Source organism: Rhinopithecus roxellana, chromosome 6 (assembly GCF_007565055.1).
Source record: "Rhinopithecus roxellana isolate Shanxi Qingling chromosome 6, ASM756505v1, whole genome shotgun sequence".
In the NCBI taxonomy this organism is placed as follows: domain Eukaryota; kingdom Metazoa; phylum Chordata; class Mammalia; order Primates; family Cercopithecidae; genus Rhinopithecus; species Rhinopithecus roxellana.
Genome location: NC_044554.1, coordinates 79314079 through 79340167, shown reverse-complemented (window position 1 = coordinate 79340167; position 26089 = coordinate 79314079). Strand labels below are relative to the sequence as shown.

At 44.9% G+C, this 26089-nt stretch overlaps 1 protein-coding gene across 1 annotated transcript in view; it reads right to left on the bottom strand.

Annotated features, from left to right (window-relative positions):
- Positions 1–26089, bottom strand: part of BLVRA (biliverdin reductase A) — a 45928-nt gene that overhangs the window by 19207 nt on the left and 632 nt on the right. The window contains exons 2-3 of the mRNA XM_010381585.2: positions 13203–13235; positions 1448–1569 (exon numbers count right to left, since the gene is read on the bottom strand). Of these exons, the coding sequence (XP_010379887.2) occupies positions 1448–1569; positions 13203–13214 (134 nt within the window). The 5' untranslated portion in view covers positions 13215–13235. The remainder of the gene's footprint in view (positions 1–1447; positions 1570–13202; positions 13236–26089) is intronic.

Below are 26089 nucleotides of genomic sequence, written 5' to 3'. Positions count from 1 at the left end.
GGTTACTGTGCTGCCTGATCTTAACTTTGCTCTCCCATTTGTGTGCAGCTCCCTTGGAATCTTATGGGGAGGAGAAGCCTGGCCAAGGGCAGATTCTAGCACTCCTGGGTCTCCCTGGTGCCCCAAAGCCCATTTTAAATCCTTAAAAGTGGGGCCACGTTTTGAGACAGGCAGGAAGAGGATGGCCCCATGAACAAAAACATGAAAAAACTTCTGCATGGACCATCACAATCGTTACTTACGCTTTGTGTAAATATTTATCTGATGTCTCCAAAGCACTAGAAAAAGAGTTGCCTAACTTGTTCACTGCCATGTCTCCAGGCCCAGCCCAGTGCCTGCACCTAGCCCACAATTAAAATGGATAAATGATGTTACACAGGATTAGTCTGATGCCTGTATCTAGTTCACGATTAATATTGACAAATGATGTTATACAGGATTAGTCTGGTGAGTGGTGTGTGTGTGTGTACGTGTGTATAGGGGTGAGCGGAAGAGCTGAGCATGGGGCAGGGAAGAAGAAACAAGGTGGTAAGTTTGATTCTGACTGGAGATAAATGAATCCTTAAAGAAAAGCGGGAGGCTGGGTGTGGTGGCTCATGCCTGTAATCTCAGCACTTTGGGAGGCTGAGGCAGGAGGAACACTTGACCCCAGGAGTTTGAGACCAGTCTAGGCAACATAGGGAGAAACTGTCTCTACAAAAAAAAAAAAAAAAAAAAAATTAGTCAGGCATGGTGGTGTGTGTCTATAGTCCCAGCTACTCAGGAGGCTGAGGCAGGAGGATCACTTGAGCCCAGAAGGTCAAGACTGCAGTGAGCTGTGATTGCACCATTGCACTGCAGGTTGGGTGACAGAGTGAGACCCTGTCTCAAAAAAAAAAAAAAAAGTGAGGCTCAAAATTACCAATGGGAAAAGAACACATAGTGTTTAAAAGAAACAGACTTCTGCTCAACTTCAGTTCTTAGACTTTCCAGCTGTGTGACCTCAGGCAGATTACTTAACCTTTCCGTAGTTCAGCCTCCTTATCTGTAAACTGGGGGGTTGATAACGCTACCTAGAAGGAAATATCACATGTAGAGCCCAGAACCACCTAGGACGGCTGTCATGATGACTATGTCAGGATTCCCTGGTGCACACCAAAAGCCTTTCAGGCCAAAGCCCCATACACATGTTGGCTGTGCCCCTTCTCTGTCAGCCTTGAGCTCACCCTCCTGCCTCTGTCTTCCAGTCTCCCCAGGCCAACCTACTGTGCATCCCAGCTGCAGGCCCGGCAAGCTTCAGTTCCCAGACCCATCCCAACCTGAGATCTCGTGGGGCTGACCCTAAACACAATTCTCGGTCAGGAGATGGCTCTCCCTGCCCTGGGTCTGAAAAATCTCCATGTCCTGCGGCTAATCTGCCTCACTGGGCTTTCCACAAATTGTGAAGCACAAAGAGAGTGTGAGCCACCTGGACACAAAGCCAATCAGGTTCAGGAACGCTGAGGAAGGGTGTGGATTCCGCAAGTCCCTCATCCGCACGGAGCCGGCTCTGCCAACACCAACCACCACCACGCCAAACTTCCTCTTGGGCTGAAACACAAGGGACCAAGGTGGAGTTTGAAAACACTGAAGCCATTGAACAGAGAACAGCAAAATAAAGGAGCTGGCAGGGTCCCGACAAGCAAGATGGAAGCCAGCCCAGAACACACAGGAAGCCACGGCATCAGGATGGGATGAGACAGTCCCCGAAATGGGGGCTTGGAGAGAAGTCAGTCCCGCCAAAACCTGTTCCTGAAGGTGCTCCACCATGTCTTTAGGTTGAAAACCTTCCGAGCACCTACAGAAAGTGTTCCCCCAATTTGGCTCTCCACTTCTACTGCCCCATCTCCAATAATGAGGGAGCTTTCCTCATTAAGCCAGACCCAGCCCATGGCCTGGTACTTCTGCCCTCCCTGGGTCCCTCCTCCAGTAGACACGTGAATCTGATACTGCTGGGAGTCATTCAGAGGGCACAGCTTCTTCATCAGATGCTGGCAGAGGAGGCAAATGGGCAAACCATGATTGGTCACCTTACTCAGCGTGGGAACCACAGGCTTTTACTCTTCACTACAGCCTTCTGAGTTCCACATTTAAGACACTGTGGTATCTTAAATATTATTTAAATGCACTGCTGGAGGCTGTATGTGAACAGTATTACAGTGAAAAATCAAACCGACTTTTAAGTTATACAGCAACTCAGTATAATAAAAACTGATAAAAATTATCTCCATGCACTGGGCGTGGTGGCTCACGCCTGTAATCCCAGCAGTTTGGGAGGCCGAGGCAGGTGGATCACTTGAGGTCAGGAGTTCGAGACCAGCCTGGCCAACATGGAGAAACCTCGTCTCTACTAAAAATACAAAAATTAGCAGGACGTGGTGGCAGATGCCTGTAATCCCAGCTACTTGGGATGCTGAGGCAGGAGAATTGCTTGAACCTGGGAGGCAGAGATTGCAGTGATCCAAGATCGTGCCACTGCACTCCAGCCTGGGTGACAGAGCCAGACTCTATCTCAAAAAAAAAAAAAAAAAAAAAAAATTATCTGCCTGCATTCCTTAAACTCACTTCTTGGATGCCTCAGAGCATAGAAACATGAATGTCATCTCAGATTTGCCCCTTTTCTTCACCTTTGTACCCAGTTGTCACCATTTCCCACTGACTGCCCCTCTTCCTATGCCCACTGCTCTTGTCTTCTTCCAGGATTTCTTCCAAATGTTTGGGGATTTGCCAAATGTTTTCCTATTACTGATTTCTCATTTAATCCCACTATGGTTAGAGAACATTCTTTAAATGATTTGAATCCTTTTAGATTTATTGAGAGATTTTATGATCCTTGATGTGGTCTATCTTGGTTAATGTTCTGGGCACACTTGAAAAGAATTTGTATTCTACTATTGTTGGGTGGAGTGTTCTATAAGTCTGTTAGATCAAGTTGGTTGATTGTGTTGTTTAGTTCTTCCATATCCTTCCTCATTTTCTGTCTCCTTGCTCTAGCAATTATTGAGGATATTGAAATCTCTGAATATAATTGTATATAACTGTGTATTTCTTCTTTCAGTTCTATCAGTTTTGACCCACATATTTAAAAACTCCATTATTAGATACATACATGTTTAGGATGGTTATGTCTTTTTTATTAATTGACCCCTTTATCTTTCTAAAATGACCATTTTTATTCCTGGTAATGTTTTTTGCCCTATAATTTATTTTGTCTGATATTAACAAACCATTTCCAATTTCTGTTGATCAGTGTTAGCATAATACATTTTTTCCCCAACCTTTCACATTTAATCTATGTGTGTTTTCATATCTATAGTTAGTTTCTTGTAGGCAGCATATAGTTAGGTCTTACTTTTTTTTTTTTTTTACTCAATCTAACAATCTCTGCCTTTTAGTTGAAACGTTTAGACAATTTACATTGTGATTATTGATACGGTTGGGTTTCCATCCAAATTCTCTAGAAATCTTGCTATTTGTTCAATCTGTTCTTTTCCTGCCTTATTTTGGATTAATTAGAATATTTCTTATGATTCCATTTTATCCCATTTGTTGACTATTAGTTGTAACTCTTTTTCAGAAGTTAAGGGTTTTATATTATATATTTTACTTACCACAGTCTACTTTTTTTTTTTTTTTTTTTTGAGACGGAGTCTCGCTCTGTCGCCTGGGCTGGAGTGCAGTGGCCGGTTCTCAGCTCACTGCAAGCTCCGTCTCCCGGGTTTATGCCATTCTCCTGCCTCAGCCTCTGAGTAGCTGGGAGTACAGGAGCCCGCTGCCACGGCCGGCTAGTTTTTTGTATTTTTTAGTAGAGACGGGGTTTCACCGTGTTAGCCAGGATGGTCTCGATCTCCTGACCTGGTGATCCGCCCGTCTCGGCCTCCCAAAGTGCTGGGATTACAGGCTTGAGCCACTGTGCCCGGCCCACAGTCTACTTTAAAGTAATATTATGTGCTATTCCACATATACTATAAAGAACCTGACAATAGTACACTTCCATTTCTTTTCTCCTAGACCTTGTACTGTTGCTACATAATTCAATATTGAAGCAAGAGATTCTCCAGAGCTTGCCCAGAAGCCAAGATGTCTGGAAAGGATCTCAGCCTCTCTCAGCCTGCAGCTTGGGAAGAGTGATTCGCAGAGCCTGACTGCCCACTGCTGCTAATCTGTACACCGGCCGTGGCTCACACATCTGACTGGAACTGTCTCCTATGAGTAACTGCCTCTCTTTATTCAGCCTTGCAAGTTTCCTGGGAGTGCTTCTATCAAGCAGACTTCACACATAAAAGGGGACTCTGGGAGACCTAGTTCCCGGCTTCTCTTCTGGAAGTCAGGGAAGAGTACAGGAAGGAGTGGCCGCAGTGCCCAACTGACAATTGACAATTTCACCAAGTAAGTCCTTTTTGGGTTACAAGTCTAGTTTTTTTCTTCTTTTTTTCCCCCCGTAATTTCTAATTACCAAAAAGCAGTAAGACAGCCTCTGGAGAAATCTGTATAGTCAAAATACATATTCATGATAAAATATTAATATCTGTTTCCCTTTCAATCAAAAAAAGACCAGCAATCCCCTTATTAGGTTAAATATTGATGGCATTCTTAAGGTTACCGAATTACCACATTCCAGATAATAACCAGTATATGCTTCTACCAGCTTGAAAAAAAAGCCACAAGGTTAAGAAGCAGTTCTATTATCTATAAATAAGCCAAACTGCTTTTTAAGATTTCATTAGTTAATGATACACACAAACTTGCATACAAAACCTGGCTTGCACAGTGTGTCAGGCTAAATTATAAACTGCTTTAGGATTTGGTTTCAATATTATTGCCTTGCAAAACTGACATGCAGGGACAAGATATGGGTGAAAGGCCAGGTGCAGGGGCTCATGTCTGTAAACCCAGCACTCCAGGAGGCTGAGGTGGGTGGATCACTTGAGGTCAGGAGTTCCAGACTTGCCTGACCAACATAGTGAAACCCTGCCTCTACTAAAAATACAGAAAATTAGCCAGGTATGGTGGTGGCAGGCACCTGTAACCCCAGCTACTTGGTAGCCTGAGGCAGGAGAATCGCTTAAACCGGGGAGACAGGGGTTGCGGTGAGCCAAGATTGCGCTACTGCACTCCAGCCTGGGTGACAGAGCAACACTTCATCTCAAAAAAAAAAAAAAAAAAAAAAAGATATGAGGGAAAACACTGGTATCTTAATAGTCAAGCTCCTCTTAGGGAAAGAGCTTTATTTTTGAGAAAAATCACTTGTTAGGCCTTTTAATGTGAGCCTCTTCATTTTACGTGAGGGATCTTGAAGGTGCGTTCTGAAGGGAAACTGCAAATCAGAGATGGCTAGACCACTCTGTAGTAGCAACTAAAACTTTGGGTCTAGGAACCAGTAGGAGGCAGAGGAAAGGGGAAAGTGCATGCAGGTTAGCAAAAGGCTGAAATCTGCAGAGAAGGGAGCCAGTGAGAAATGCCTAGAAAAGGAGGGAGCAATGGACTTCTAGAAACCAGGACATCTACAATTCCATTTTCAGTTGTCTGCTGTGCTCTGCTATCCTGAACCTTTGGGAAGATGCCACTACAAACAGCCCCATAGAGGTGGTATTTAAGGAATGAAGAAGAGGAGCAGTTTTGAGACAGCAGAAAATGACACATAAGCACAGCAAAGTGACTAAAAAACTCACTCAGGTCCAAATCACAGTCACAGAATGAACTTGCGCCTCCACCCTTGGACTCAGAGAAGCTGGTGTTTGGCACTCCAGACACAAAAATGGAGTTCACAGAAAGTTAGGAATGTGCTCTGCCAACTTAGAAAAAAAATTTTTTTTTTGAGATAAAGAGGGTAGAAGAAAAATGTAAAATCACTGTAGAAAAACTTCAAGGTGTGAGGCACGAGGGCAGGTGATGAAAAGGTGGAAGGAGAGTCCAGGCAGTCAGACAGAACAAGCTAGTCATTTTCATCCACTATTTGCAAGAATTAAAAAGAAGTTTGACAACTCATTGGTTGGCCTGGGAAAACAGACATGTTCATATGTTGCAGGAGGGACAGAAAAACCTAATTTATGGAGAGCAACTTGGAAATACTTACTACAAATTAAAATGCAAATGCCCTTTGCTCTGGTAAATCCAATAGTAAGAATGTGTCCTACAGAGCTACACAAGTCAAGTGACTTAGGCTTACTGCAGCCTTGCTTATAACAAGCAAAAGATGGAAACAGTCTATATGTCATTATAACAGACTGGCTATGAAAGTTACGATAGACTTGTGAAGTAGAGTATCACATGGCTATAAAAAAAAAAAAGAACAAGGAAGCCCTTTATGTATCGAAAGGGACTGGTCTCCAAGATAGATTATCGGGTGAAAGAAGCAAAGGACAGGCTAGTGTGCACTGTATGCTACAGTCTGTGTAGTAACAGGAGGGGTGGCAGCCAAAGAGAAAACATACTGTCTATGTTTAGAATCTCTTTGAAAGGACAGCCCAGAAACCTGTAACGCTGAAACTGGTGACATGGTCTTGCTGGGAGCATGAAAAACAGAGTGGCTGGGAAACAGGGATAGGAGGGAAGAGGGCTTCTCACAGAAAATCTTTTTCTCTTTTTTTCTTCTTTAAAGTTTAGAATCACACAAATGTATTCATTATCTAAAATATAAACAACCACTGAAAACAGACATAAATATCAGAGGGTTGCTCCAAGAAGGTGAGAACTCTGCAGTGTACAGCGCCTTGGCTCACTCCTACCTCCCTTCCTGGGGCTCCCTCTACAGTGCTTAGCATCCTCTGCTGCCCCTGTCCCTGCCCTGCCCCATCCAATGACCCCAAGTGCTCCTGACTCCTCTCACCCCTCCTGGCCCTGCTGCAATTGGTTTTCACTCCCATGCCTCCCTGCTTCCCCATGGGTCATCCAAGACCTTCTCATCACCACATTCAAGGGCTTCTCCTCAGCCACATGCTCCTGGACTTTAGACATGGACAACCCTTACCTGGACCTTCTTCAAACTCACTCCTTCCTTTCTTCTCTCACCTCATGCCACCAAGGTTTTCTTTTCACATTTCACTTTCTTTCTTCATTTTGCCCAAGAGGTATATATTTCCCAAAGCTCAATCCTCATCCCTCTATTCTTCTCTCTCCCCCATATCCCCAGAGTATGGGGATCCCTCATTCTCAGGGTTTCTATGACCACCTCTATGTCAAAGACCACAAGCATCCTGAGCTATGGGCCATCCTCTCTTCCAGGCCGCATTCCCAAGACATTTCAACCTGGTTGTCCCATTGCGCCCTGGATTTCATGCTCTGTGCTAAACTCCAATTATCCACCCTTCCTGACGGGCTGTCCTCTGAACTTGTGGGCAAAAGCCAGTAGCTCTAGGAATCCTGGCAGCACCCAGGTTTTTTTTTTTTTTTTTTTTTTTTTTTGAGACGGAGTCTTGCTCTGTCGCCCAGGCTGGAGTGCAGTGGTGCAATCTCGGCTCACTGCAAACTCCGCTTCCCGGGTTCACGCCATTCTCCTGCCTCAGCCTCCTGAGTAGCTGGGACTACAGGTGCCCGCACCATGCCCGGCTAATTTCTTTTGTATTTTTTAGTAGAGATGGGGTTTCACCATGTTAGCCAGGATGGTCTCGATCTCCTGACCTCAAGATCCGCCTGCCTTGGCCTCCCAAAGTGCTGGGATTACAGGCGTGAGCCACCCCGCTCGGCCAACACCCAGTTTTAAATGCTTAGAGTGATTCCTGCATTTAACAAACATCCTGAGATCAAAGGCTGACTGTGGCCAATGGTCCTTCTGTGCTTTCTCCCTCCAGCCAGTCTCCAGGCCACAACAAGTTTTGCTTGAAAATTTCTGTCATATGATTTCCTTCCTCTACATTTTCACTGACCCTCCCAAGCTGTGGATTGCATTAGATTACTTAACAGTCTCTGAATCATCCTATCATTTAGTCAACAGACATTTAGTGAAGATAAGCTATGCATGCATCAAGCCAGATGCCATGGGGGATGCTAAGATGAGCGAGCAACCCCGACAGCTACAGTCAAAGCAGGAGGGGAAGGTAACAAAAGAAAAGATACATAAAGCGCAATGGAAATTCATAAGAGGGAGGTATGACTTCCTGAGAGAGGACTCTGAGAAAACTGTTTGTGCAGTACAAAGGACATTTGAACTGGATGGACGGGATTAGCTGGATACAGATAAGAACAAGGCATTAATGGGTCAAAAACATTGGGGCTTAGATCTCCATTATGCCCCTTAACCCCCTGTGACTTAGAGCAATTGACTTCTGGGTTGCTGTGTAGCAGATTAACCATATATGTTGAACATGCAGAAAAATGAAGAATGAGATATAAATGATATAAAATGCAATTATGTACATTAAAAGTATATCAGGCTGGACACCGTGGCTCATGCCTGTAATCCCAGCACTTTGGGAGGTCGAGACAGGTAGGTCACTTGAGGTCAGGAGTTCAAGACCAGCCTGGCCAACATGGCAAAACTCTGTCTCTACTGAAAAAACAAAAATTAGCTGGCGTGGTGGCCCACTCCTGTAATCCCAGCTACTCAGGAGGCTGAGGCTGGAGAATTGCTTGAAATGGGAGGCGGAGGTTGCAGTGAGCTGAGATCGCACCACTGCATTCTAGCCTGGGCGACAAGGGTAAGACTGTTACAGGAAAAAAAAAAAAGTATATCACACAGGAGGTGATATATGTTGCCAGGGGTCAGTAGCAAGGGGAGGTTGTGGCTATAAAGGGGCAACAGAAGGGAATGTTTTGGGGTGAGGTTCTGCATCCTGACATCCTGGGGTGATGGTTATGCATGTGTTTTGACGGGTAAACCTGTACACCAAAAAAAAAGAGGCAATTTTACTGCATATAAATGTTTTTGTTTGTTTGTTTGTTTTTTGAGGCAAGCTCGCTCTGTAGCTCAGGCTGGAGTGCAATGGTATGATCTTGGCTCACTGCAACCTCTGCCTCCTGGGTTCAAGTGATTCTCCTGCCTCAGCCTCCCGAGTAACTGGGATTACAGGCATGTGCCACCATGCCTGACTAATTTTTGTATTTTTAGTAGAAATGGGGTTTTGCCATGTTGGCCAGGCTGGTCTCAAACTCCTGACCTCAGGTGATCCGCCTGCCTTAGCCTTCCAAAGTGCTGGGATTATAGGCATAAGCCACGGCGCCCAGCTTACTGTATATAAATTTAGAAGGTATTTGCACAAAAACAAAATTTTTCATGAACATACATAAATAAAAAAGGAAAAACACTTAATTCATTAGAATAGTTGTCTTTGGCAGAGTTAGAATGGGGATGGAGAAAAAAGGAATAAAAAATAAGTAAGTCTGAGAGCAGAGCCTTGCACAGCGCAACAGAGGCAATGTGTCAGGAACTGGGTGTGTAGACCATCCCTGTGCCTGAGGTCTCTTCCCCCTGCCTTCCAAAAGGGAGAGGGAATGGCCTAGAGGAGAGTGAGGAAAGTAAAGGAGAAGAAAAGAATTAGGAAGTGATGAGGAGGCAGGAAGTAGGGTAAGGAAGGGACAGACTGGAAAGTTATGGTGGTCCCAATTAGTGGTAAGTTCCATGAGCATGAGTACCACACTTACATTTTTACCATTACAGCCATCAAGCCAGGTCTAGAGTCTGGCACAGTGTGGTGTCACATAAATTTTGGTGACTACATCAAGGCAATAACAGGATTTACAGCCTTGGTCACTGGCTGCTGGCGTGTGGGAACAGTGAGGGGACTGGAGCGCCAGGCTGATGGATAGCCCTTCGAGGAGGAGCAGATTTGGGGCAAGTGAAAGCAGCAAGTCCAGCCTGAGTTATAACAGGCTTGGGGTCCCTGTGGCAGCTCTGACTGAGATGAGTGACAGGCTGCTGGACGTACATGTCCGGAGCTGAGGAGGTACCTGTGTGAACAGATCCATCTGGGACTTTCCAAAACACACAACTGACAAGAAAAGCTGTGGGAGCAGATGAGCTCCCAGGGCAGCAGGCAGGGTGCTGGGAAACAGACTCTCAAGGAGTAGGGAGAAGAGGAGCCTAAGAGAGACTCTGAGAAGTGGTCTGAGAAACAGGAAGAAACCCTGGGGTATCAAGGGGACATTTCAAGAAAAGTGTGGTCAATAGTGTCAAATACTTAAGCAAAAAGTTTCTGCCAAATTTGGTAATGTGGGGCTCACTGGTACCTTCCCCTGAGAAGTAGAGCAGTGAGAACACAGTCAGACTGCAGTGGGCATGGACAGAAAAGAGAAGGGAGAAGGCGTTCTGACACCGAGGGACAGATGTGTAAGGAACAGCCAGGCACAGTGGTTCATGCCTATAATCCCAGCACTTTGGGAGGCCGAGGCGGGAGGATCACTCGAGGTCAGGAGTTCAAGATCAGCCTGGCCAACATAGTGAAACCCCATCTCTACTAAAAATACAAAAATTACCCAGGCGTGGTGGTGCTCCTGTAATCCCAGCTACTCGGTAGGCTGAAGTGGGAGAATCGCATGAACCCGGGAGGCAGAGGTTGCAGTGAGCAGAGATCATGCCACTGTACTCCAGGCTGGGTGACAGAATGAGGCTCTATCTCAAAAAAAAAAAAAAAAAAAAAAAAAAATATATATATATATATATATATATATGTGTGTGTGTGTGTGTGTGTTGTGTGTGTGTGTTTGTGTGTGTGTGTGTTGTGTGTGTGTGTGTGTGTGTAAGGAACAGCAAAGGAGGAACCAAGTCTAGGAATGTTCTTGCAAGGTTAAGAGGAAAAGCCATCAAAGAGGACAGAAGAGATCACTGATGACTGATGGAACTGCTCCTGGACCAGGGTGTATAAGCTTAATATTAATGCAAAGCTTCTATTGTTTCTTTAGAACTTAAAAGACCCTAAGAATTAGAGCAAGCCACAGGGTGAGCCACAGGGGCCTTCAGATAAGGAGGTCAGAGGCACAAGAAAGTGGTTACCAGAAGTCAGCCCTAAGTGGAACAGGGCTGGTCGAGATAATATAATAATAGGGAGACTTACTTTTGGTTGTTTTCCATTCTGTAGTGAGTTTTGTGATATGAACATGTATCTACATTATTACAAGATACATTTTTATAAAATTTGCAGAGATCATCATTGACCCTGACAAGACTCATTTCAGTATATAATATGGGAAAAGAAACTAGACCGCAACAGGCTGAGAATGGCCCAGGGAAGAGAAAATGGAGATATTAACTGCAGGTATTTTTTTTGAGAAGCCTGCCTTGCAGGGGATGAGAAAGATAGGACAACAGTCACTTGACAAGATGTGAGGTGTTGTTTGGTTCTGAAGAAAGCATTTTGAAATACTGATGAGAAAGAGGTAGTGGGAATTAGGTTAATGATGCAGGTGGCAAAGGAGATAACTGAGGAGCCGGCACAAGGTCTGAGCAGGCAGGAGTGTGCAGTTTCAGAGCAGCAGAAGGGTACACCATCACCAGGTGATATGGTTATGCTTTGTGTCCCCACCCAAATCTCGTCTTGAATTGTAATCCCCATAATCCCCGTATGTCAAGGGAGGAGCCAGGTGGAAGTAACTGAATCACGGGGGCGGTTTCCCCCATGCTGTTCTCATGATAGTGAGTGAGTTCTCACGAGATCTGATGGTTTTATAAGGGGGTCTTCCCCCTTCACTCAGCACTTCTCCTTCCTGCCACCTTGCGAAGAAGGTGCCTTGCTTTCCCTTTGCCTTCCACCATAACTGTTAAGTTTCCTGAGGCCTCCCCAGCCATGCTGAACTGTGAGTCAATTAAACCTCTTTCCTTTTTAAATTACCCAGTCTTGGGCAGTTCTTTATAGCAGCATGAAAATGGACCAGGAATGTCTCATACCAGAGAGGGATACATACCCCTTTCTCCTTTCCATATCCAGCCCTGGGGCATGGGGGAAGCTGCTCCAGGATAGGCCTGAGTAGCTGAAGCCAAACACAAAATCCCTGCTCCTCAGACACACTATGGTCCAGGACCTGATTCTGGCCAATAAGACCGAAGGTGGCATTTGATGGGGCTTCAAAAAAAGGCTCCCACTCCCCTGAAGGAGTGGCCGGAAGCCACTTCTTCGTGCTGATGAAAGGGAATGCGAACATGTGTGGCCCCAACTGCCACTGCAGCCATCCTGCTGCCACGTGGGCACCTGCCCTAGGATGCAACGAACAGCTGGATGGAGAGCAGAGAGGTGAAAAGCTCCTGGATCCTTGAGGAGGTCACTGAGCCGCAGGATCGACCAGCCCTGAAGCCTGCCCTTCACCTGGACTTGCAGGAAAAAGGCACATTAACTCAGGCTTTCTGGTGTTCACAACCTGGAACTCTCTCACTGACAAGCATCCCTTGCACTGTGACAGGAGGAATAGGACTAATGGAGAGGCAGGAATGGAGTGAGATGATGTCAGATGGAATGTTTACATTTTCCTCTGTAAAATGAAAAGCGATCCTGATGCTAAGAGTGAGGGGGACCTTCGAGGAGGACAGAGCTTAGGGAGAGGGATGAAACCTGGAGCTGGGGGTTCAGGGCACTGGCAAGGAGCTGCCTAGAGTGACAGGGGGCCTGGCGGGTGGTGCTGAGCACCAGATAAGGACGCTGAGACATCTGCCAGCTGCAAACAGCACAAGGCTGTGCCACTTACCAAAGACCCCCCTCTTGTGGGGACGGCCTCTGTGTTTGCCGTGTGGATGGACAGGACAAGTGGGAAAAGCATAGTGGGCATCAGCACAGCAGTGGTTGAAGTGATGAACCCCAAGGTCTAGGCTCCACTTGGAAGGGAGTGAACAGAGGAAGGGGCTGATGGATAAAACAAAAGGAAAAAACAAAGGGATGAGGAGCTAGACATCTCCACGCATCAAAGAACTGGAAGTGAGAGCACCAAGGAGACAATGCAGAGAAAGTGTTTCCAGAATAACACAAAGCAGGGATCTGGGCTCAGCAACCTCCATGCCCCACTACTAGCCAGAGCTAGGAGTGTTGTTTCAGGATTAGCTGCAGTGGGTAAGTTCGAATGAAGCCAGACAGACACAGATAAGAACTCAGAGGGGCCTAGTTCTTCCTGCGTCACTCAGAACCACGTGTACATCAGTAGACTGGAGGGGAAGTGTTCTCAAGTTTGTGCTGATGTTTCTGAAAGGGAATGGAGATCCTGTAAAGGAGAAATGAAGGACATAGTAAGAAGAGCATCCCTTAAACTGGTCTTTGTAAAGAACTCACCTCTGTATTCATCTTGGTCTCTTCCTTCGGTCACTGTAAAGACAAAAGCAGAGGTTCAGGTCCCTGGTGGCACCTGCCCAAACTCCATGCAAACACTTCCCTTTGCCACCCCACGCTCCCCCACTGCTTCCTGTCCCATCGGTCTCATCTTCCCCAAATGCCTTCACCACCTGTGCCTTCCAGCAAGGATATCCAGGCCAGTGTCTATTCTGGCCTGGTGACAGCTGACTTCCCTGGGATTGACATCCTTAGAGAAGGGCATTTCCAAGCCCAGGTCCATCTCCTACATTGGAAGAGCAGCTGCAATTGGGATGCCTCCATGGGAAGGATGCACTTCCCAAAACTGGTGCTTGAAGAGGACAGCTTTTTATCTGGCTTTTTAAATGGGGACAAGCAAGGCAATAAGAAATATACACTTTTCTTTTCTTCTTAGCTGAGTTTCCAGAGGACTGCAATTTAATATGTTCAAAGAATAGTTCAAGAAGCCACTCCGGACCCTCAGCATTAAGACAAAGGAAAGAGGGGGCAAACAGGTGAGCAAGAAGGAGGGGTGACAAGAGGAGATGAGGGGAGACCACAGAGTGAAGGAAATGAAAGACAGCAACAGCACGGCTTAACAGGGGTCCTCAACTTCAATGTACCCCTAGGATTCTTGTTGAAAATGTGTATTTCTGGGTTTCACTCTCAGATTCTGATTTGGAAGGCCAAGAGTGGAGGGGAGGCCACGAATCTGCATTTTCACCAAGCATCCAGGTAAATGCACACAGACGGTCAGGAGCCACACCTGGAGAAACACTGGAATGTCAGTAGAACTGAGGCCTGTAAAGATTAACTTTTCCCCTCACTTGTTAGAGCCACTAGAATTGCCACTGTATTTTAACTAAAACTGGGCAGGCAAGGGCAGGCAAATGGATAACAGAGGTGATGAAAAATGCACTACAGATGCCTCTCCAGCCCCTCCACCTGCATAGGCAGTCCAGGAAGCCAATGCCGATGACCACTTCTAGCTTGCAGAGGGCAGAGGGCCTCTCAAAAGGGAAGGCTGTGGCAACCCCTGCCCTTGGACCCAGCACAGCATTTGATCTTATTCTCTTTGGTTAAGCACAGGGATGAGAACCATGAATGACAGTGAAATAACTACCCCCATTCCAAAACAAACAAAACCAAACCTTGACAACCTTAAGATTACCTGGGGAAGGGTGTGTGGGTGATCGTGTGGGCTTTGTGTTGAAAATAGCCTGCTTTTGGGGCTGGACACTGTGGCTCATGCCTGTAATCCCAGCACTTTGGGAGGACGAGGAAAGCAGATCACCTGAGGTCAGGAGTTCCAGGCCAGCCTGGCCAACATGATGAAACTCTGTCTCCACTAAAAATACAAAAACTTAGCCAGGCGTGGTGGCGTATGCCTGTAATCCCACCTACTCGGGAGGCTGAGGCAGAAGAATTGCTTGAACCTGGGAGGCAGAGGCTGCAGTGAGCCAAGATCGAGCCACTGCACTCCCAGCCTGGGCAACAGAGTGAGACTCTGTCTCAAAGAAAAAAAAAAAAAGAAAATAGCCTGCTTTCGGCAACTCCCCTCCCTTCTCTCTTACCATTGCTCCTTCCTGCTTTGAGAGCGGGTCTCATGACCCAACCTGGCCAGCACATGTGATGCCTTTCCTTTTGCAGTCTGGAGCCTTTTTACATCTCCTGAAAAAAATCTGAAAAAGGGAACCTACTAGAAGAAAAATTCCAAAAAGCAGAATGTGACAAAGAAAGTGGACTTTCTTCTCAGATCCTGGGGAGGCAATGTAGGTGTGATGTCTTTTTATACATAAAATGTCTCAGAAAGGCCAGGCACAGTAGCTCATGCCTGTAATCCCAGCACTGTGGGAGGCTGAGGTGGCAGGATCACTTGAGCCCAGGAGTCCAAGACCAGCTTGGGCAACATGGCGAGACCCTGTCTTTACTTAAAAAAGTAGCCAGGCGGCCGGGCGCGGTGGCTCAAGCCTGTAATCCCAGCACTTTGGGAGGCCGAGACGGGCGGATCACGAGGTCAGAAGATCGAGACCATCCTGGCTAACACGGTGAAACCCCGTCTCTACTAAAAAAAATACAAAAAAAAAAAAAAAAACTAGCCGGGCAAGGTGGCGGGCGCCTGTAGTCCCAGCTACTCGGGAGGCTGAGGCAGGAGAATGGCGTAAACCCGGGAGGCGGAGCTTGCAGTGAGCTGAGATCTGGCCACTGCACTCCAGCCTGGGCGACAGAGCGAGACTCCGTCTCAACCAAAAAAAAAAAAAAAAAAGTAGCCAGGCATCATGGCATACGCCTATAGCCCTAGCTACTTGGGAGGCTGAGGCAGGAGGATTGCTTGAGCCCAGGAATTTGAGGCTGCAGTGAGCTATGATCATGCCATTGCACTCTAGCCTAAAGTGATAGTGACATGAGTCACTGACACGTCACATGTCATCACCTCTGTCACTCACAGGATGAGAGAGACCCTATCTCTTTTTTTCCCCCCAAACTATTTTGTACCCAGATGAGAGACCCTGTCTCATAAAAAAAAAAAAAAAAAAAAAAAAAAAATCAGAAGGATAACTAAGACACTGAGAGCTGACCCGCAGGCGGTGGGTGGGGTGGGAGCACCAGCACTAAGTGGCAGATGCGTGAAGACACAGCAGCAGAGGGTCCCCAGCAAGCACACTCTGCTCGCCCTCCCCTGGCTACCTGGAGGCCCCACAGAGATGCCCTCCCCAACATCCTACTGTGCTTTACTTCTGTTTTTAAGAACTTTCGTTCAAGTCTCCTTTGGAGCTTGCACATGAGTGACAGAGTCACATAACAGAACACCCAAATGTGAGGAGGATGAGAACAGATGTGAACCTCTCTGGGTCAGCTAGTTCATACACATTAACCCTAATCCTCAGAACCCTGGCAAACAACAACAACAACAACAACAACAAAAACTAGTATTAATTCCATTTTACAGATGAAGTGCCTGGAGTTCAGGGAGGGTAAAGCACCCTGCCTCACAGCCAAGGCACTACAGCACTGCCCTGCAGTTTCCAGACTTCCTGGTTCTAGACTCAAACCCCAGGCTGTGCCAGAGGCCTTGACAGGTCCTGTCTTACATTCACCCAGAGAGCCTCCATGCTAAACAGGAGACCTGGTGTCCAGTCCTGTCAGTCCTGAACTACCCAAGTAACTATGACAGTCAAACAGGTCATAGGCTGTAGGCTGAATGGCTGGACTTCATCTCTAAGGTCTGCTCCAGCTCTAAATTGCTCTATGGTTTCCAGACAAGGAAATTCAGGTAACTCTTATAACAGACAGAATGATACCCTCAGTCATGATCACAGAATGTAAATTATGATTATAGAAAGAAGGCCTAGCTGACTGACAGATCAAAATGTTTGCCAGAGTGTGTTGGTTAAAGTGTGGTCAGGAATACACTCTGATATTATAGGGGGACTAAAAGTGGGTAGCATCTCTGTGGAAGGCAGTGTAGCAATAACTCTTAAAATTCCAATCTGACCTAGCAATTCTACTGCTTCCTATTTCTGTCTCCAGCCCCCAAACTACATTCAGAAGAAACTGCCCTGAGTCTTTTGACCTTGAAGAAATCTCACTACTACTTGCTTTTTCTTTTTTTTTTTTATAATTAACATATGTATTTATAACTAATTTAACTTTTCCAAATTCTCATTTGCAAATGAGATTTATATCGTTAAAACTGAATATACAAACCAACATATTAGGAGGATCAAAATTTACACTACTCAAACATGACTCCTTAAGACTGACTTTAACATGTTCTTTCAACTTTATTCAAATCAGATGTCCCCCCTCCAGCATATATCATTTTAAAAAATGAATTTAATGCTATCAAAAGGTGATGTTCACTTTAATCCTGTTTGCCTTCACACCACTGTCATGAGTCTTCATTCCAGGCCACATACATAAAGAGGGCCAGCACCACATGGCCGCCGACCACTGCAACAATAGCAGCATAAAAATATCTGTCCCTATTGGACATCCCAAGGGTGCCTTCAAATATGTAAGATTTAGTTGTGAAATATAACCCAATAGGAACGGTGATCATTTAAGCTGTGAAGAACAGGAGTGTCTTCAGTGTAGATGCTAATGAGCTTTCTTTTCTGAACTTAGGAGGCTGCAGTGCGTTCAGTGCCGCTTTATCCGAACGCTCCACGGTGTAACTGTGCTGGCACAGGCACTCGGTGGCAGACTAATTTCTTTTCCTTTCTAATGAGATCTTAAAGGAAAATTTTCCTATAAAAGTGGTCTACAAAACATTACTTATGAACTTTATTGTTTTCCTACATAATCTGAGGAAAGCAAAACAAAAGAAAACAAACAAACGAAAGGATGTGGACAGATGCATATGCATGAGAAAGAAGCCTACCTGGAACTCGTACACTGGGCATCAGGGGTGTACTAGCTAGAATAAATGGCATTGCTGTTTATTTGTTTATTTTTCAGGGTCAGGGTTTCATTCTTTAACCCAGACTGGAAAGAAGTGGCATGCATGATCACAGCTCACTGCAACCTTGAACTCCTGGGTTCAAATGAACCTCCTGCCTCAGCCTCCCAAAGTTCTGAGACTGCAGGCATGAGCCACTGCACCTGGCCACACTGCTGTTTTTAAAGCACATGCAGCTGGGGTACCCCAACTCGTTGCTCACAGAGCTTTGAGTGACTGGCAGGACCTGCCAATGTCACATAACTGTAAAGGACAGACAGATCCTTTCTGTGCTGTTTCCCCTTCTGCTTTCAACTCCCCCTTATAATAAGATGCACTGTCAGGAGAGGCAGCAATCCCAGGCCAAGGAAGATCTGGCTCCACCTTCCAACTCTCTGCCTGCCCATCACACAGCTCCCTCTCCTTTCCTCCCCATCATCTGGCCAGGACTAGTTAAACACTGAACAGAATCCAGGAGGAACTTTATTCTGTATTTTAATATATCTTAAAATATCTAAGACCTAATCTTGTAACAAAAAGGTTTTGGTTTGTTTAGTTTTTCTCTTTTATTTAAATGTCAAAGGTTTAGTATTTAAATGGTCAAACACAGAAACATTCTGTTTTCTAACTTTTAGTATTATGCTGAGAAATATTTTCTCAAAACACTTATATTAAATATATTTTTATTTTCTTATAGATTTTTAACTTTTTTTTTTCTTGAGACAGTTTCACTCTTGTCACCCAAGCTGGAGTGCAATGGTGCGATCTTGGCACACTGCAACCTCTGCCTCCCAGGTTCAAGCCATTCTCCCACCTCAGCCTCCTGAGTAGCTGGGATTACAGGCGCCCGCCACCACACCACCACACTAATTTTTATATTTTTAGTAGAAATGGGGTTCCACCATGTTGGCCAGGCTGGTCTGGAACTCCTGACCTCAGGTGACCCACCCACCTGGGCCTCCCAAAAAGGTGGGATTACAGGCATAAGCCACCACGCCTGGTCTTAACTTTTCTTTATTTACATTTTTATTTTTAAATCAAATCTAAATAGTATTTTGGTATATGGCAAGAGATAAGGCTGTAAATTTACATTTCTCCAAATAGTTGTTCCTACACTTTATTGAATATTTAATCCTTTCCCCCAGTGACTCCACACTTAAATTTTTATGAATACAGTTATTATTTTTTTTTCATTTTTTCTGCTGTGCCACAGACCTCTATTCCCATGGTTATAACATACTGTTTACATGATTGTGGCTTTACAGTGTTTCAATACCTGGTAATTCAAATTCTCTCATTAATCTTGTTCAGTATTATTATATATTCTTACTTGCCTAGACCTCCATATTAATTTTAGAACATCTTACCAAGTTAAAAAATTCCACTGGGACTGTGACTATGATTGCATCAAATTTATACATTAAATTAGGGTGAATTAATAAGCCTTCCCATCCAGAAACATGGTATGCCTTTCTAAGAGCAGCCACTTTAAAAATAAATAAATAGGCCGGGTGTGGAGGCTCATGCCTGTAATCCCAGCACTTTGGGAGGCCGAGCCGGGTGGATCACTTGAGGTCAGTTCAAGACGAGCCTGGCCAACACGGTGAAACCCTGTCTCTACTAAAATTACAAAAATTAGCAGGGGGTGGTGACATGAGCCTGTAATACCAGCTATTTGGGAGGCTGAGACATGAGAATTGCTTGAACCCGGGAGGCAGAGGTTGCAGTGAGCCGTGATCACGCCACTGCCCTCCAGCTTGGACGACAGAGCAAGACTCTATCTCTAAATAAACAAATAATTTAAAAAGAAGAATCTTGAGTTAATTCCTGAATTATTGCATAATGACAAATAACAGCTCAGGCTGTAGTGGCTCACTAGGAAGTTGAAAGAAAAAAGTCAACACCTTTGCAGAAACAACTTGCTTGAAGCAATTTAAAGCAGGTTTCTCTTCCCCCCATATCTATTGCAGCCGGTCTGCAAAACAGTCTTGGTATTTGACCCTTTATTTGCTTGGACTACAAAACACAATGGGCTCAGGTGCACAGAGATGAATTGTCTCTCTAGGGGATGAAGAGCCAGCCTGTGACCCCAGAGAACAGAGTTCTAGACCTGGCTTGGCACCAGGTGATCAAGAGCAGGGCACAGGGTCTCTTGTGCCTTAGTTTCTGTACCTTGAAATAGAAGAGGGGGCAGATGAACTTAGATGACCCTTATGTTCTCTTTCTGTGCTAACATGGTATCACTTTAACCCACTTTACTTCTTTTTTTGGGGGGGTTGGGGGGTTCTCTTTCGGTTTAACTTTCTTAGTGTCTGGCTTGGTTAACTGAAGGTTTTTAGCTTCTCTTCTGCTCCACAAGCAAACTAGGTTGAGGCTCAGGTTGCAGCCATTAAGGCCCCAGGCACAAAAGTGCTGTACAGATAGGGCTTCTCCTTGGTACTCTGCCAAAGAGAAGCCACTCTCTTCCCCGCCCCACTTTTTCAGCCCCCATCTGCTCTATGTCCCTTCTGTTCCTCCTCCTCACCACTTCAAAAGCTTCTACCTTTTACTGAAAGTGATCTTAATATAACAGGAGAGAAATGAGATGAAGTCAATGACTTTCATTAAGCCTAGTGTATTTAAACTTGGAAGGGCATCATCATGTTTGAAAAGAGCTGCTTATTAACTCAAATAATTGCAGAACAATGTGCAACTCGATTTCAAAATAGGGTTGAGAGCAGAACTTTCTGGAGTCCCATACATGTTTTTGGGCACTGACCCCCACCAGAAGGTCCAGGTCGTAACTATGTTCCCTTACTGTTGAAAGATGAGCTCTGCCCAGCCAAGTACAACAGGAACTGCGTACACAGGCACAACTCACAAGTGCGGGGGTGGGAGAGGGGTGGGCAGGGGAAGGAATACAAATCTTCCACACAGCCAAAACATGTGTGGGTCTAACTTTTGTTTCTAACATTTTAAAAGCTCAATAATTATGCTTTCAAAGATCTCTAGAGAGAACATCTTCAGCAGATCAAGATTTTTTACAAGCAAGATTTCACAATGTGTTATCTGCATCCTCAATATTAATTACATAAATAATTTTATTCTCTACACTGACTATATCATGTTCTTTCACTGTTTTGTTTTCCGTCAGATTTTTTAAGGTGCTCCAAGTTCTCAGATTTCAGGTGAGGAACTTCAAGGTCTTTTCAAAGTCTGAGGTTTTCTGAGTTTATCAAAGAGAAATAGCTAAGTTACAAGAAAAATAATTACGTATAAATGTGAGTTATATTGTAGTGAGCTGAGATCTGGCCACTGCACTCCAGCCTGGGCCACAGAGCGAGACTCTGTCTCAAAAAAAAAAAAAAAAAAAAAAAAAAAAAAAAAAAATTCAACTATTCACTCAGGCATCAGCAAATATTCGTTTTAGCACAACAAACAAGCACACATGAGTTGAAATAGGGTGGACAAAAAAAAACCTAAAGAAATCCTGTAGCACCTAAAAAGAGAATGACACGACATCATAGCATGAAACAGAGCCAAGGGTCAAAAGCAGCAGTGGCTCATGGGTGTGCAGTATGTGCTTTGTTTTTCAAAAACATTTTTTGCCTATTTTCTTTTATTCCCACAATATCCCTAAGAAGTAGAGCTCCCCCAATCTTCATTCTGCAGAGGCAGAAAGACATTGGATCCCTTGCTGATGGTGATCCCTGGTGGTCCCTCCAATGGCCTCATCAGGCAGGCTGACTGTACTCTTAGCGTCCACCTGGGTTTAGCCAGTGGAGAAGATCGGCAGGCAAGGAACAGAAAGAGAGAGGCTGGGGGTACTTGTGCTCCCCCTGCCCAGTCCCCCAGGCTGCTGCTCTGGCAGTGGCTGCATTCTGTGATGGCCACAGCAGCTCTGGATGGGGGTGGCTCCTCCAGCAGTACTCTAGCCCCTTCCTCCCAGCTCTGGTCTCCTCCCTACCCCTTCAAACCAGAGTGGGGGTGGTGCCCACTGAAGCTGTTTCCTGTGTGCCTCACCATCACTTGTTGGTTCCTCCAATCTTGCCCACTCTTCTTTAAAAATTCTCCTTAAAATTCCTTTCATTTTTATGCTCTTCACTGTTGGGATCCCAACTGATAAACCTGGTGGTATATCACTTTGCAGCATCCCTGGCCTTTCCCCACTAGATGCCAGTGGCATATACACTTTTCCCCGCAGCACGACAATCAGAAATGTCAGTAAGAACTACTGGGTTAAGGGCTGGGTGCGGTGGCTTATGCCTGTAATCCCAGCACTTTGGGAGGCCGAGGTGGGCACAGGACAGATCACAAGGTCAAGAGATCCAGACCATCCTGGACAACATGGTGAAACCCCATCTCTACTAAAAATACAAAAATTACCTGGACATGGTGGCACGCACCTGTAGTCCCAGCTACTTAGGAGGCTGAGGCAGGAGAATGGCCTGAACCCAGGAGGCAGAGGTTGCAATGAGCTGAGATCGTCCCACTGCATTCCAGCCTGGGTGACAGAGCAAGACTCCATCTCAAAAACAAACAAACAAACAAAAAACAAAAAACAACTACTGGGTTAATGGAAATCACTAAATTATTGCTGACAAAGCTCTAGAGTTTCACATTCCAATTTGCACGTGGGAGAGATGCAAAACCTCACAGTAAATTAATAGCACAGTCAGGACTAAACAGCTTCCTTGGCTTACATTGTTTCCCTTTTGATTTCAGTCTGTCTCCCACATGCAAATTGGAATCTGAAACTCTAGAGCTTTGTCAGCAATAAATTACTGATTTTCATTAACCCAGTAGTTCTCACTGACATTTCTGATTGTTGTACTCAGGGTATGTGCCATTGGCATCTAGTAGGGAAAGGCCACAGATGCTTCAAAACATCCTGTGATGCACAGGACACCTTCCTACCCCCACTACACACACACAACGAAGAGTTATCCAGCCCAAAATGTCAACAATGCCAGAGTTGAAAAAGCCTGGATTACTCATCATGCAGAATGAACTACAGCTGTGACCTTCCTCCTTGTTCCAGAAGTATGGGGAAGGATTAGGGAGAGGGTGACCCTCTCAGGTGGGGCCACCTGCTAGCCTCAGAGGTCTAAGGGTAAAGGTAAAAGCAACTCTTGCCCTGGAGGGAGTTGGATACTTTGGAATCTAGCGAGAAAAATATAATAGCTATATGGGACACAAGTCTGGAAATACAGACATCACAATATTACCAGTAATTACGTCTCTGAGTGGCTGAGTAGTCTTTTAGTGACTACTTTCTTTTTGCTTATTTATCTAAACTTTTCTATAAAGGTTAGTTGGCATAATTATTCAAAACTCTAAAAAACATTACAAATTATGCCACTTTCACTGACTGCATCCCTCCTAGCCCCAATTCCTTAACTGAACAGACTTTCACAGGGCAATAACATATCAAGGTGCTCTGATAATGAAGCCCACAGAAAATTTTCCCTATAGCTGAGAATCAGGAAAGGTTCTGCTTCCTTCAAGGCCATTAACATTTGGGGGATCAGTGAATGAATGAATGAATGAAGTTGCTATGTCTGTTTTACTTTTAAATGACAAGAACCATGTAACTGACCAAGTTTACCTTTCTAGAAACAAATTTGGGACTCAACTACAAAAACATAGGCCTGCACCGACCTATAAGGGAGCCACTAGACAGAGTGGCTATTGGAATGTAAATTAATTAAATATAGCACATTTTCATAATCACAGAAAATTCTATTGGATAGCACTGAAATACTTTATTCTTTTTTTCCCTGCAATAGTTTCTTGTACTTATACTTTCTCTCATCTCAATTCCTGGCCATATTTATCTTCTATTTATTTGTTACTATTCTACGTGATTTTGTTGCAAATGACCTTAATTCCTTTGTGGATCAATTTGGGGCATTGTACTTTTGAAATATCAGTGTGTATATATTGTGTGTATATACTGTGCCTGAGAGTTCGACCTTCATTTCTGACTGTAAGGCAGATCTAGCAGCTCATGTAATGTAGCTAGTTGCTCACAGCTCAAAGACTGAAGAGAGGCCGGGTGAAGTGGCTCACGCCTGTAAATCCTAGCACGTTGGGGAGGCCGAGGTGGGTGGATTACTTGAGGGCAGGAGTTCGAGACCAACCTAGCCAACAAGGCAAAACCCTGTCTCTCCTAAAAATTTTAAAATTAGCTGGTCGTGGTGGTGCGTTCCTGTAATCCCAGCTACAGGAAGCTGAGGAACGAGAATCACTTGAACCCAGGAGGCAGAGGTTGCAGTGAGCCAAGATGGCACCACTGCACTCCAGCTTGGGCAATACAGTGAGACTCTGTCTCAAAAAACAAACAAACAAAAAGACTCAAGAGAACATTGTCAGGAACTAAGCTCCCCTGTCACAAAGGCACTACATTTTTTTTTTTTTTTTTTTGAGACGGAGTCTCGCTCTGTCGCCCAGGCTGGAGTGCAGTGGCCGGATCTCAGCTCACTGCAAGCTCCGCCTCCCGGGTTCACACCATTCTCCTGTCTCAGCCTCCCGAGTAGCTGGGACTACAGGCCCCCGCCACCTCGCCCAGCTAGTTTTTTTTGTATTTTTTAGTAGAGACGGGGTTTCACCGTGTTAGCCAGGATGGTCTCGATCTCCTGACCTCGTGATCCGCCCGTCTCGGCCTCCCAAAGTGCTGGGATTACAGGCTTGAGCCACCGCGCCCGGCCCATTTTTTTTTTTTAATAAACAAAAAGGTATACACTGTCCATTAATGAAAAGTTTCACTATTTGATTAAAGCTTAATTTGAAGCTGAGTCATGAAATGTCTTTTTCAAATTTCAAAATATATGGCTATCAACTTATTTCTAAAATCTTAAATATATGATTTATGAAAAAAACAAACTACTGATATATATATGATCATGTCATCAGAGTCCTGGATACGCCAAAGAGAATCAGAAATGAAAACGCACGCGGCTTCTGCAGGGTGGGATTCCCTGTCAGCCCACGGTTCTGGTGGAGTGTCGCCTCTACATAGAAGTCTGTGCAATTTTGAGTATTTTACCAGATTTTCAGTTCTATAAAAAATGACTGGGAGTAATAAGTAGTGTAGATCAAAAACTAAATACAATTAGAACAAAGATGAAAATTAACAGATGTGGCCCAAAGTGGCAAATCTTTGACTTTAATCAGACGCTAACTGGATAGGCAGGGGGTACAAAGAATAAAAAAGTAAAGATCGGCCGGGCGCAGTGGCTCACGCCACGCCTGTCATAATCCCAGCACTTTGGGAGGCCAAGGCGGGTAGATCACCTCAGGTCAGGAGAATAGCTTGAACCCAGTAGGCGGAGGTTGCAGTGAGCCAAGATCGTGCCACTGTACTCCAGCCTGGGGACAGGGCGAGGCTCTGTCTCAAAACAAACAAACAAACAAAAACAGTAAAGATTACATATGAAATGTGGGAAAACACACTGAAAATTATTCCTTAAAAAGGTCAAGTACAATTAGAGACCCTTTTGTAATTTTTAGCTCCCTGGCTACAGAATCTCCCTTCTGATACTTTGTCTAACATTTGACTTAAGTTTGTTTTTCTGGAATGCACACCGTTAAGGGAAGGATGAACATATTTATCAATACAATCTTTTGGGAAATAATTAGCAATATGCCAATACCTTTATTTCCGTAATTTTAATATCTTCTTGGAAATCGTACCATAGAAATTACATTAATGATGGAAACTTTCAACACAGTATTGCTTGCTTTGTAGGTGGTGATGATGACAACTAACATTTACCGAATCCTTCCCATGCTGAAAACCCTATTGTAAGCTATTTATGTTCGATAAGTCACTTATTCTTCACGGCTATCCTACCAAGTAAGCATTATGATGAGCCCCACTTTTTCAGGTGAGAAAAAACGAGGCACCAAGAGGTTGGTTAACGTGCCCAAGATCAGATCGCACAGCGGTATAATAGGATGGTAAACTCCTATCATATAATGAACGTTAAGTGGAAAAAATAGTATCCAAAACTGTAAGTCTGATGTCGCAAACTCTTTTTATAATTTAAGTAGTTTATAAATACCTTCATTATTAGCCATATTTCTGAGCACTTCATATGTAGAGTGCACTTTACAGAACACTGTCATATAACCCTCACACCGTCTATGAAATAAGTGATAGTTTCCAGTTTCCAAAGACGAAAGCGGGGATAGGAGAGGCCAAGTGCCTCGCGCGGCGCCTCAGGGTTCGCCCCCGCGGAGCAGACCCCAGCGCATCCCAGGCGGGCCCCGGCCGAGCTCGCGGCCCTGCGGTGGCTACGCCCGGGCCCAGCCGCTCGCGCTCCTGGAGCCGCCGGACTACGCGGCACGCGGACGCCGAGCCTGCCCTCTTGAGTCTACATAAAAACCGAAACTACGGGCAGTCTTAACCGAAATGGATACTTAATTTTTTAGACTGTCTTTTGTG